This window comes from Cyprinus carpio, chromosome B1, assembly GCF_018340385.1.
Source record: "Cyprinus carpio isolate SPL01 chromosome B1, ASM1834038v1, whole genome shotgun sequence".
Lineage (NCBI taxonomy): Eukaryota > Metazoa > Chordata > Actinopteri > Cypriniformes > Cyprinidae > Cyprinus > Cyprinus carpio.
The window spans coordinates 15,519,459-15,532,197 of record NC_056597.1 but is presented as its reverse complement, the minus strand read 5'-3'; the positions used below and the strand labels follow the sequence as shown (position 1 = coordinate 15,532,197).

Sequence of the window (12,739 nt, the reverse complement as noted above, 5' to 3'; positions counted from 1 at the left end):
GATGTATTTGCTTTTTTGTATTTTAATAGGGTTATTGGCCAATGTTACCAGATCTCTCTGTTTTTCCTGAGTGAACCGATTGAATTTTTTTTTTTTTTTTTCGTTTTCAAGCCCTGGTCAGCAGGGATCCTTATTGTTGAGCCCAGGCATTAGCTGACTGTAATGTCTCTAACAACCTGCAACCTCAGCATGTTGTTGTTATTACATAGTTCCACAGGTTGATACTAGTAATTTGTCCTCATGATATTTTTCTCTATCCTTTTCAGGGCCATGGTGTGTGTGGAGAACAGAAAGAAGAGCTAGAGAACATGAGAAAGCAGCATGATCTACTAAAAAAGATGCTAGAACAGCAGGAACAACTCAGAGCACTACAAGGCCGTCAGGCGGCACTACTGGCCATGCAGCAAAGCGCTGAACAAGCCATAGCAGTGATGGATGACACTGGTGCGGGAAACATATTTACTTCATGCTGCTTGAAGTTAGAATTGTTTCCATTTTTATTGACATTGTTTTTGCATTACAGTTGTTACAGAGACTACTGGAAGTGTGTCTGGAAGGAGCATTACCTCAGAGCTCAATGATGAACTCAACGATCTTATCCAGCGCTTTCATAACCAACTGCATGATTCTCAGGTACATACACGCGCACACACCTAAGCCTGATTTTTATTTATAAATTGATGTATAATTTATTTTCATTGGAATTCAACAGACAAAACACTAGGAAGTATGTTAATATGTGAAATATTTGTTTTTTGTTCTCTAGGCTTTTAAAACCTCATGGTAAATATTAGTTATAGAATAATATATAAAGCGAGAGAAAGTTGGGTGGTTTGTTGATATGTGAAATATTTGTTTTTTGTTCTCTAGTTTGTTGTTTCTTTGTATTTTAGTGGTATATATTTTTGAATGATTTTTGTTTGATTTTTTTAAATTATTTGAGTTGACAAAAGTTCTGTTGTCCTAACTAAATAATATAACCACATGGCATAGCATTCAGTTTAATGTTTAACTACTGTGACATTTTTAAAAAAAGATTTCTCTGTTCCTAAATAAAACAGAAACTAACAACTACATTTCTATTTTTCTCTCTCAGTCTCAGACGGTCCCTGACAACCGACGACAGGCAGAATGTCTCTCTCTTTCAAGAGAGGTGTGCCGATCACGCACTACCCATAATTCCAGGAGTCAGTTGCCCTCCTCTGCTCCACTGACTACTGCTTCAACATCCTCCAGCACTAAAATCACCAAACTGCATGAACTACAGGACAAAAAGCAGACCATGGACAAGATCCTTCAGGAACTCCACTCCCTTAGAGACCAGACCCTTAACAACAGTTCATGTAAGCCCCCTCACACAGCAAATGTAGTTACTATGAGCCTTTCTATTTTTAATAAGCCCCTTCCCTTTAGATGATCTCAGTTGTACATTTTTGCAATATGTTGTTGTGTTAAATGCTTTTGATGCAGTTGTGTGAAAAGTACTGTTACTGAATAAATAATGTATTTGTGTTTCTTCAGGTCAGAGTGTCAGTCAGCGTGGAACACGCATGGGCATGTCAGAGCGTCCCTATGTATTGGGTAGAGAGGGAAATGGACCACATCCAATGAGGCAGGACTCTTCCTCGTCTTACACACATATAGATCAAAACCACCCTGCTGATAAACTCAGGTTTCTTTATTAATCTCATTTGATTGATGAACTGATTATTTATTTATTTATTTTGGTAATTCTTACTAATGCAGCGTATTTTATGTCTGTTTTGACACTTAATGCAGGAAACTTAAGGAGGTGCACAAGCGTTTGAATGAACTAAAAGAGCTTGTTCAGTATTATGAACAGACATCAGATATGGTGGTGGACACAGTAAATGAGAATGTGAAGGAAGATGATGATGAAACAGAGGACGGTTCACTTTTTGAGGCCATGTTTGATTCAGAGCAGGAGAACCATGAACCAGTCACTAACATCAGGTACAGAGTAGTCCCTTCAATACAAAACTTGTGTGTACAGTATTGAAAGTTTGATGGACAACAGTATAATCATTTAAATACTGTTTTGAAAGTGTTAGCCACAAAATTTAAACCTTTATGTGCTAACATGAGACCGTGTGAGAATCCAATTCCTGTTTTAATTTTAGAATGGTCCACTCAGCAATACCAGAAAAGGTGACTAGGGTTGGGTTGACAGTATTAATTAATTGATTTTAATCAGCCTTCATTTTGATCAACCAAAATCAGTATTTCCCATACATTGATTCATTTGTGGCGGCCTGCCACGATATCAAAAGTGACCCCCACCAATAGATTTTCCAAAAGGCTTTGACTTCATTGAATAAACATGAGCTCTGCACGTTTCAGTCAAAACGCGGTGTTGGTGTTTTTATATGAACTGACTGTCTTCAGAAAAATCTGTGGATTTATTTTTTTCATCTTTGATATAATTCCTGCTAGCTTTCATGAATGCAGTGCTGCTTTGTGTACAGCTATTACCGGGAAACTGCTATTTCTGCTGCTCAAAAAACCACCTCCAGTTGTCAGTACGGATATGCCGGTATCAAATTTTCATGTTGCAATTAATTGTTAATGCTTTTATTATGGTATGCGGTATTATCACAATATTGAAATTTAGTTGCAAAAAAGTGTCGTCATAATACAATACAGGTTTAATAACTTTTTTTCTTATGACAAAAAAAAACAATACACAAAAAAAGTTATAAAGCTATTCATTCATTATATTCATTACATTTTTACCTAACTTAGTAATGTGTTAATAAATTTGTCATAAAAATAAGTTTTTATGAAACCATTCAACAACGAATTGGAGTAGAAACTAAAATTTTATAACTAAAAAGCTGATTTAAAAATGGCATTATATTCAACTAGTTTTTATTTTGTTGATTACATCTAAAAATAAATTGGATTCTGTGTTTAATTGAAAACCTCTATCATTATAGTATGCATCAACTGACATTGTTATCTGTAGAGTTTACAGCATGAGTTGAGGGATTTGTTTTCATTCAGAAAAATTTAATTGTACTATACCTGATATATATCCAGAAAAATTTATATCAAAACAAATTCATGAAATTGCTGTCAATACCCAGCTCTAGTGTCTTGCAAAAAGAAAAATGACCAGAAAAAGTCTTAGGTCTTGCACCGTTCCAAAACATTGCCAGTCACAGTTTCAGCATGGGTGGTCCAATCTTGAATATTTGTCTTCTCATTGCGTCATCTGTATGATTTAAAGGATACACGTTGCCTCTGCTTCTGTGAGAATTGTCCTGTTGAAGGAATCTGAAAATAACCAGCTGCTTTTCAGTTGTTGTTAATTGAGGGCAAATTAGAAATAAAATTTTTTATTTTCGTAGAAATCCAGCCCAACCACAGACTCCGAGTAACTGGATGGACATGAACAGTTTGGGGAAAGCACACAGTGCCTCCAATAATAGAGATGGCCGTCTGAACACAGAATGTGAAATCAATAACCGCTCAGCAGCCAACCTCTGCAGTCTCAACGTCCCTTCAGTCATAGGTCAGACTTCACAATCTTTCAAATCTAGAAATAGCCACTGTTGTGCAATATGTCAACACAGTCAGTCTTTGTATAAAATTATTGACCTTAAAGTAAAAACAAGCTGTGCTGACAAAACTATAAACCTATTTACTATTTGTTTTATTTGCATTATCACTTTAGAATGCCAATTCAATCGGGACAGGCCTTATGATGGTGTTAAAGATGAGGATGAAGATGAGGCACAGGAGGATGATGATGGGGCAAGAGGAGGAGGGGGCAGAGACAGTGACGGTTCAGGCTACAGTCATAGAAGCAGTCTAGGTGGTGACACAGAATATGCTCAGAAAGTCCGTCGTCTTCAAACAGCCAAACAGAAACTCAGACAACTCCAAGAACTGGTGGCTATGGTGCAGGTGAGAGTCTGGAGCCATGAGGCTGATGTGAGGTTCTGGTTATTCATAATGCATAGCTGCCAACCTCTACACAGTCTGCTGAAAACATCACATCTGTCAAGAAGCAGCTAACAACACTTTATTCTGTAGCTTACTTCCTAATCGAGATGTTTATTATTAAACCTGTCATTGTATGTTATGAATACTGTTGGCTCTTGGATGAATTGCTTCTGTTCTTTTTTGGAAGTTGTTTTAGATAAAAGCATCAGCTAAATGCATAAATATAATATCAATGCAAATATAGTGAGTGTAGCTTGTATAAGCAAACACTTTTTTTTTTTTCAGATTCTCCTGTCTGCTTTTTCTTTATTACGCTTTCTTTTGCCATCCTGTTAAATACTTTTTCTCTTTGTCTGTAATGTTACTGTAGAGTGATGATACAGATGGTACTACAGCTAATGAGGATGAGGGTTTAAAGCAACAACCCAATAACACCCGAGCAACAGCTCCCAAAATCCAGAGAGACATTGCCCTCTCTGAAAAGACCAGGTAAGTGTATATTTATCACATGGAAATTAGATATTTACTTGCATTTTCAGTTCATATTGTGTTGTTTGTAAACTTGCTTTAATATCATGCTGTAGCTTGTTTTTGCAAAGTGTCTTTTGTTAAACAGCTTGTATAATACCTGTTTTTTTTAGAGAGAAATTGTATGAGGAGAAACTCAAGCAGCAGCAGCAGGAACTAAAGCAGCTGCATGAAGAGAGACAGAGACTGATGGAGATTCAGGGCAAGATACAGGACTTACAATGGGCTTGTCCTGACCTACAGGTACTTCAAAAGTGCACTTTTTTTTGTGCATGTTACTTTTATAGACACAGACAACTGCTTGAGACAGTCTTATTTAATTTAATCATGTCTCCTGTCAGTCGTCTGTGAGCAGTAGTGTCAGTGGACAGATGAGGAAGATTCCTGCAGCAGCCTCTACTCCTGCTCCTGTACCGTTACACTCCTCTTCCTCAGCTAAAGCCAACACAAGTGGCCTCAAACCCACCACTGAACCTCCTCCAGTTACTGTCACTGACAATGAGGTTAGTGTGCATTTGAAATAGCAGTTTTGCTCCCTTTTTATATCAGGTAGGGTTTTCAAGGGATAGTTCACCCAAAAATTTAAATTGTCATCTTTTACTCTCCCTTATGTCATTCCAAATCTATGAGATTTTTGTTCCTCTTTGAAACACAAAATAAAACCTGAGAGATTTCTGTCTCTTCACTGAAAGTCCATTTCACCAGAACTTTTAAGCTTCCAAAATATCATAAAGAAATTGTAGAAGTTATCCATGCATCAACAAACCTCATTGGTTCTCGCATTCTCGCATGTCAAGCAAGGACTTTTGTAATTAATTGAGGTGTATTCACACCAGGAAAGTCTGCTAGTTCACTTACTTTGGTCTGGACCAAATACAATGATTTTTTTAATTTTTTTATTTTTTTATTTTTTTGCTTCCACACTGCCCTTTTTGAAATTGAACCAGAAATTGTAAATGAAACCACACGTGTTTTAAGGTAATCTATTAATTGGTTCATCCATTCAACCCTACCAGAGTTCGTTGGTTTTTCAGCTGGGTCTTGATATGATGGTTTGGTTCGCACCCGAGAGCGATTTCTGTATTTAGACCCGTTCAAAAAATCCACACCAAGGGGTGAAACGAACCTGAGTTAGATTGTCAAACCAAACAAGACAGGTGTGAATATACCCTCAGATTTATTTGGAGAAATGTGAAAGAAGTCCAAGGTTTATTTAAAATGATTTTTATCAAAGGTTTTTTTTTTTTTCTTTTTTTTTTTTGTATTAGCTGTGGTCAGAGATGCGAAGGCATCAGATGTTGCGTGAGGAGTTGAGACAGAGGCGGAAGCATTTGGAGAGTCTGATGGCAGAACAGCAGAGGAGAAGCACACTTAACGATTCTCCATTCAGGAGTGACACACATGAGACCCAGTCCTACAGCCGTGATGAAAGGTAACACATGGCTTAGTGTTTTAAATATGTGCTGAGATGATTGAATTTGTTTAAAGGTGCTAATCATCATTTTTTCCATCAGAACTGTGGCAACTTGGGGTGGTTCGACACAGTGTCCCCTTGGTGATGATGATGATGATGATTACTCCTCTGAGGTGGGGGCTGAGGAAGATGATGATGATGAACATGATGAGGGAGAGGAGTCCAGTTCCACTGATGAGCTGCATGCTTGCTCCATACAAAAACAACGCAACTACAGCAGTAATAACAGAGATGGGTAAATGCACAGGCACACGATACTAGACTATACTATATTATACTATACAATACACCAATCCCATCAATTATTAACTGTCTTGTCAATTCATGCAGTTTGAAAGTTCACAGGGAAATTAATGGGAGTCCTTCCCCCCGTGGATCAAGGGGTCACCCTCGTCAGCAGCCACAAACTGAAAGAGGTAGTTCCAGTAGAGCCAAGCGGCAAGAGAACCTGCGATGGGCGGCTGATCTGTCTCTCTCTGAAGGTGCTGCACCAGCACATTGGCAGGAACAGATCACACACCTCCAGAAACAGCTCAACTTCAGCACTACCATGTGCCAAACCTTGCTACAGGATCAACAGGTCAGAGAGTGTACAAAATTAGGGATACAATTGTTTAAAAACAGCCACTGATCTGAGCCGATTATTTAAAAATTCAAACAATAAATGTTGTTTTGAAGCTCTTAAATGTGGCGTGACAGATCGTTGTAGTGCCTCAGTTCAAGTGGCAGCGCACTTCTCTACTGCATCTGAATGTTTGAAAGCGTTGAAAGATACAGTACAACCTTCTGAAATGTATTATGTCTCATGTAATCACTCGATCAGAGTTTCAGCTGTGTAAAGACAAATAAAACAGCTTGTGATCTTTGTCACCCTATTTAACAGGAAAATTCTAACCGTTTATAGTTGCATAATATTAAAGCACCCTGTGCAATGTACAGCATTAGTTGGTAGAAATTTTGGTTACACTTTATTTTAAGGTGTCCTTGTTACAGTGTAATTATACATTTAATTACTGAGTATTAGGAATTAAATACATGTACTTACTATATGGTTAGGGTTTGGTTTAGGGTTACTTGCATGCAATTACGCATAATTAATTGTTAATATAATAGTAAGTACATTTAACGTGTAACAAGAACACCTCAAAATAAAGTGTTACCAAATTTAGTTTTTCTTTTGGAAAACCAAATTGTCAGATATCATTGCATTGTATCGGCATTTGGAATTGGCAGAGAAATCATTGCATCCCTATACAATTTTTTTTAACTTTCTTTATTTTCTTACTAACAACTTTTTTTTATTTCCCCTCTCATCTCTAGACTCTTTCATACATGCTGCAGGCTCTACTCACAGGCCCCTATGGTGTTGCGTCCAATAATGTGACCTCTCCTCAAATCCCTCTTATCATGCACCAACTAAACCAATGTTACACACAGCTGGCTTGGCAGCAGAACAACGTCAATCGGTGGGTCTTTAGACTTTAAAATAATAAATATCAGTTGGAAAAAGTATTTTTTGTGAAGCATGAAGACATTTACTGTAGATACACTACAGTTTAAAAGTTTGGGATCAGGTTTTTTGGAAGTAGTTTTAAAAAAATAGTCTCTCCAAATGCTCCCCAAACCTGCCTTTATTTAATCTAAAAGGACAGTAAAAACAGTAATATTGTGAGTAGCATTACAAATAACTGTTTTGTATTTAAGTATGCTTTTAAACTTTATTATAAAGAACATCCTTTATTTGAAATAGAATTGTAAATGTCATTGTCTTTTGAGGGGGTATTTCTTTCAAGAAAAAAAAAAAAATACTGACCCCAAACTTTTTAGTGGTATTGTAGGTCTAAACGTAGAGCAAGCTTTGGTTTCATTTGTTATAACTTTTAAACATTTTTTTCCCCTCTGGTAGGTTGAAACAGGTTCTGAATGATCTGTTACAGCAGCAGCAGAGTCAGTCATTGTCAGGACAACAGCAACATCAAAATTTTGGGCATGATTCTGCATCATCTTCTCTGTTCGTAAACTATCCTCCTGTGAATACACTCAATATGCCTGGACTCCCAAGCTTCTCCAGTTTCCCAACTGGTATGTCTGTTATCTGTTTGTATAATTAGGGAATTTAATTAATTAAATGAAAATTACATAATTATATAATATTAATAATAATACATAAATGTTTAACTTCTAAACTTTTTTTCTTTCATTCTCTCTTTTTTTCTGGCTTTAGGCTTTAATTACAGTCCTGTATTTCCCTCTTCAGTAGGAGATTTTCAGCAGAACCAGGCCAGTTCAGATCAACAGCATGATCCAAACATATCCCTTAAAACGGAATACATGAGTTTCCCCCCTTCACTACAGAGATCTCCATTGAATAATGCAGAGAAACGGTACAAATGTGTTTCTGTATTTTGGATTAAAGTGATATAATCATAATTATATTAATTGCAGTCAGGCGAAAATGCAAGAATGACCTACTTTGTGTTGCTACAAAAAGGAAGTAAAAAAACTACAAAAAGGAAGAAAAACTTTGCCTAATCTTGTTAATTTTCCTCCCTTTACAGGTTTCCGTCTCAACCTGACAATGTGCCCGATGCTAACAATTCTAGCTGGTTAAACTCCTCTCTGAATCGCTCTGGTCAGAGAACCACCCTCACCTCTGACCATCAAAGTCAAATAGAGCAGAACTCCCCTTCCTCCTCTCCTGTCCCTCACCCTTCCACTTCCCGGGATCTTTCTTACATACCTGACTCCCAGGAGTCTGTAAGCAGCCTTCCAGACAGGGCAGATCCAACCACTGTCACCAAGACTTTCAGAGCAGGACGTAAGGCTGCAGCACAGGCCAGCCTGGCTTCAAGAGACAAGACCCCCAACACAAAGAGCCGCCGCAGGAGAGGCAGGGGACAAAAGAACACAGGTGTGTATGTTAAAATTGACATACTACAAACTTAACAGCCCATTAAAAAGCAAAGTTTATCTCAGTCAGTTAATTGAGTATATGGATTTTTTTTTTTTTTTTTTTTTAATTAGGCAAAATTTAAACTTCGTTTAAGTTCTGTCAAATGGAGTTCAGTTTTGTTCTTCTCACTTTCAGCATCTGTGGACAGTGACAGTGCTTCGAGTGACTCTCACTTTGATCAGGACAGGGAGCGCTCCTCTCAGGTCAGATACAAAGATCTCAACCAGGGCCTGCTAGACAAACTCACGCAGGAGAAATTGGACAGCAAGACCAAGAACAGCAAGCCAAATGACCTTTCATCTGGTATGCCTTTTCATAGATTCTGTTACAGATATCATTGGATAAACTAAACATATCAAGTAGAACTATACATATCATGTGGAATAATGAAAACAGTGTACACTAGGCTACTGTATATTCTTCAACCAGAAAAGCATCTGCCACAACAGTATAGCAAGAAAACTGACTTTTCTCCATTCTTATTTAATTTGAACATCATATGTCCATATCATTTGAACATCTTATGTCATCTTATATTGTTTTATAGTGTTGCTCACTAATTTCATTTTAATTCCTGTTTTTGTTCACATTTTATTTTGGGTTTTGTGCTTGGTTTCTTCACAGCATATGCTTGGAGAACACCTTTTCTCTCTAACAGAATTGCATGCACTGAAGTCCCAGGTAACTCCAAGTTCATCAGCTGTTTGACCTGCTAACTACTTGTTAACATTTTTTTATCTGCATGTTTCCTTTGTGTCATTTCTCCTCTCCTTTTCTGAACTGCATCAACATGCATAGGAAGTACTAAGTGTGAGGCAGGCGTTTTAATTTTCATGGCACAGAATCTCTCACGTAGATATACATTTAGAAACTGAGTTGTATAAAGTTAATTTCTATAGTCCAGTATCATTATTTCAAAACATTGGGAAAAAATGAGAGTAATCTGCTGTGTTATTCATAACACCATTAACACCATTATTTTTTGTTATGGATGTTTTATTCCTTTGCTTTTGAGTTGAAGACACATAACTGTGAATCTGAGCATGGTGTTGAGTAAAAACATCTCTTAAATTTTCTTGAATGTTAAGTGAACATAGTGTTTTTGAACATTGTGTGAAGAAGTGAGGTCTTGCTAATTATGTACTTGAAGTTATGTAAAACATGTTTGCATACATGTTTAGTTTTTTGTATAATTAGTTTGCATATACAGCAGTTGTTTGATCTACTGTTGACAGCAGATTGTCTGTGTTCGTCTTTCATTTTGTTCGGTCTGTGTGTATTTCTTTTCTCTAGATGTGAGCAGTGATTTCTCTCTGTTTGAGGCCCTGAGAGAGACTATCTACTCTGAGGTAGCAACGCTGATCTCTCAGAATGAGTCTCGCCCTCACTTCCTCATCGAACTTTTCCATGAGCTTCAGCTGCTTAATACAGACTACCTTCGCCAGAGGGCCCTCTACTCACTGCAGGTACTGTACACAAAAATCAAGCTTATACACACTTCTACAGACACTACAGGCTCACATGAAGACTATCTGCAAAATGGATTTAAATGAAAAATGAGTTCCTCAGACCTGAGAATGTTGAAAGAATGACCAGATTAGCCATATGTACTAAACAAATGTGCAGGTGACATGGGATGTTTATATGTGTATGTGTGTGTGTGTGTGTGTGTATATATATATATATATATATATATATATATATATATATATATATATATATATATATATATATATATATATATATATATATATATATATATATATATATATATATATATATATATATATATATATATATATACAGCTTTGTTGATTTATAACGGGAGCTCTTTAGACCTGTTGTATACGTGTGTGTATATATATATGTATATATGTATGTATATATATATATATATATATGTATATATATGTATATATATATGTATGTGCGTGTGTGTATATATACATACATACATACATACATACACAGCTCTAGAAAAAATTTAGAGACCACTCCAAATCAGCAACTCTACATGTATGGCAGCTATTCCATTCCAGTGTCTGATGAATTCTGACACAGGCACCTCATTCTGCTTCATTAAGTACTGATTAGGTGATCACCTCAACCAAATCTTATTTAATGAGGAAAAGTATAGTAGGACCAGCTGGATACCAAAAACATTGCTTGTAGTATCTTAAAAGACATAATTTGAATCAAATAATAACTTCCTGTCCCCCATGTTTACCACAGTAAGAGATGTGAAAATAGTGATTAAAAGTGAATGACAATAAAATAAACTTGGGAAATTAGAGGGTTAGATGGTGAGGATTTAGGAAAAGAAACAAGCCTAAATATCAAGAATTTGTGGAAATTCGTGACCAACTGGCAAACCAGAACAAAGCTGCATAAACTGGAAAAAAAAGCATGGTCGCGATGTAACATTTTCCAGCTAACCAATTATTCTTCTAATAAACAAAGCTTTTATATGACACTTGTCATAATCAGAGCTTATAATTTGTAAATAAATAATTGCTGGATTCAAAACAGCAATTAAAAGGCGCTGTGACCGATACGGTTCCCCAGTGCATTCAATTATGTCACTAAACGGCGATGCCACAACTAAAGCCCTATTCGCATGGGATTAGTATTACCTGTAATAATTTGTAATAATTGCGGAGGTTGTCTGTGATCTTAATCCCGTGCGAATCGTCCATGTCTGTAATTTGTAAAGTAAAAATTCCCCCGCAAATGTCCTACCATTTTTCACCAAACACAGAGGTCCTGTGATAATATTAGTCCCGTGCGAATTTGTTAAATGTGAGCCAAAATCATCACAATTAAAAGAAATTGGTATTTTGAAGTATTCGGTCTGTGTGCACTGAACTTATTTATTACACGAGTTTCACAATTTGAGTTGAATTACTGAAATAAATGAATTTTTCCACGACATTCTGATTTATTGAGATGCACCTGTATATGTTGAATTTTGACATTGCCAACCTTTAAATTAAGTTGACAGTACGTAATAGGCCCACCGGAACAGAACAGGATCCAGCAGGATCAAACTGAGTACTGGTCATAATACTCACATAAAACTTTTCATGTGAGCAACAGTGTGTTTTGCTGCAGCAGCACCGATGGAAGTGGTTCACTGAATGAGCAGCACAGCCACATAAGCCACAGTTATGTTTGGGATAATTTTATTTTAAATGCTATAATGTCACTTGAAAACATTGCAATTGTGTTTTAAAATACAGCACCGAGCACCACGGAACTATTTAAAGAGGCGTGTTCAGATTATTTTTTTTTTGATGGTTTATTTTATGTTGATGATAGAAGAAAAAAAAAATTGAGCAACAAAAAGAAGGGTTCAATTCTGGCTTTAGTGGCAGAGGGATACAGTGAGTTCCATCCTTAAAATTTCAGTGACAGTGGTTCATGAGAACAAGGTCAAGCTGCAGACACTGGGAACAACAAAACTACTGACCGGCAGAGGGTGAAAACATCTCTCCACTGACCGACCAGGATGACTCATTCAAATGTCACTCAGCATTTTTTGGAGGATCGGTGATGATCTGGGGGTGCTTCAGCAAAGCTGGAATCAGGAACATTCGTCTTTGTAAAGGGCGCATGAATCAAGCCACGTACAAGGTTGTTTTGGAAGAAAACTTGCTTCCTTCTGATAATGTTGCCCAACTCTGAGGATCGGGTTTTCCAGCAGGACAGTGCTCCATGCCCCACAGCTCGGTCAATCAAGGTGTGGATGGTGGTCCACTAGATCAAAACCCTGTCATGACCAGCCAATCTCCAGACCTGAACCCCATTGAAAACTT

At 37.0% G+C, this 12,739-nt stretch overlaps 1 protein-coding gene across 6 annotated transcripts in view; it reads left to right on the top strand.

Annotated features, from left to right (window-relative positions):
- LOC109070841 (pericentriolar material 1 protein-like) overlaps positions 1-12,739 on the top strand; it is a 37,952-nt gene that overhangs the window by 19,142 nt on the left and 6,071 nt on the right. For 4 of the 6 annotated variants that reach the window (XM_042716705.1, XM_042716706.1, XM_042716701.1 and 1 more), the window contains 20 exons: positions 267-444; positions 524-633; positions 1,097-1,343; positions 1,522-1,672; positions 1,780-1,974; positions 3,372-3,535; positions 3,698-3,930; positions 4,340-4,458; positions 4,611-4,740; positions 4,839-5,000; positions 5,766-5,929; positions 6,012-6,206; positions 6,302-6,551; positions 7,292-7,437; positions 7,878-8,053; positions 8,196-8,355; positions 8,530-8,882; positions 9,060-9,227; positions 9,549-9,605; positions 10,218-10,390. In XM_042716705.1, coding sequence (XP_042572639.1) covers positions 267-444; positions 524-633; positions 1,097-1,343; positions 1,522-1,672; positions 1,780-1,974; positions 3,372-3,535; positions 3,698-3,930; positions 4,340-4,458; positions 4,611-4,740; positions 4,839-5,000; positions 5,766-5,929; positions 6,012-6,206; positions 6,302-6,551; positions 7,292-7,437; positions 7,878-8,053; positions 8,196-8,355; positions 8,530-8,882; positions 9,060-9,227; positions 9,549-9,605; positions 10,218-10,390 — 3,531 coding nt within the window. The remainder of the gene's footprint in view (positions 1-266; positions 445-523; positions 634-1,096; positions 1,344-1,521; positions 1,673-1,779; positions 1,975-3,371; positions 3,536-3,697; positions 3,931-4,339; positions 4,459-4,610; positions 4,741-4,838; positions 5,001-5,765; positions 5,930-6,011; positions 6,207-6,301; positions 6,552-7,291; positions 7,438-7,877; positions 8,054-8,195; positions 8,356-8,529; positions 8,883-9,059; positions 9,228-9,548; positions 9,606-10,217; positions 10,391-12,739) is intronic. The other 2 variants (XM_042716703.1, XM_042716704.1) reach the window with 2 other exon arrangements.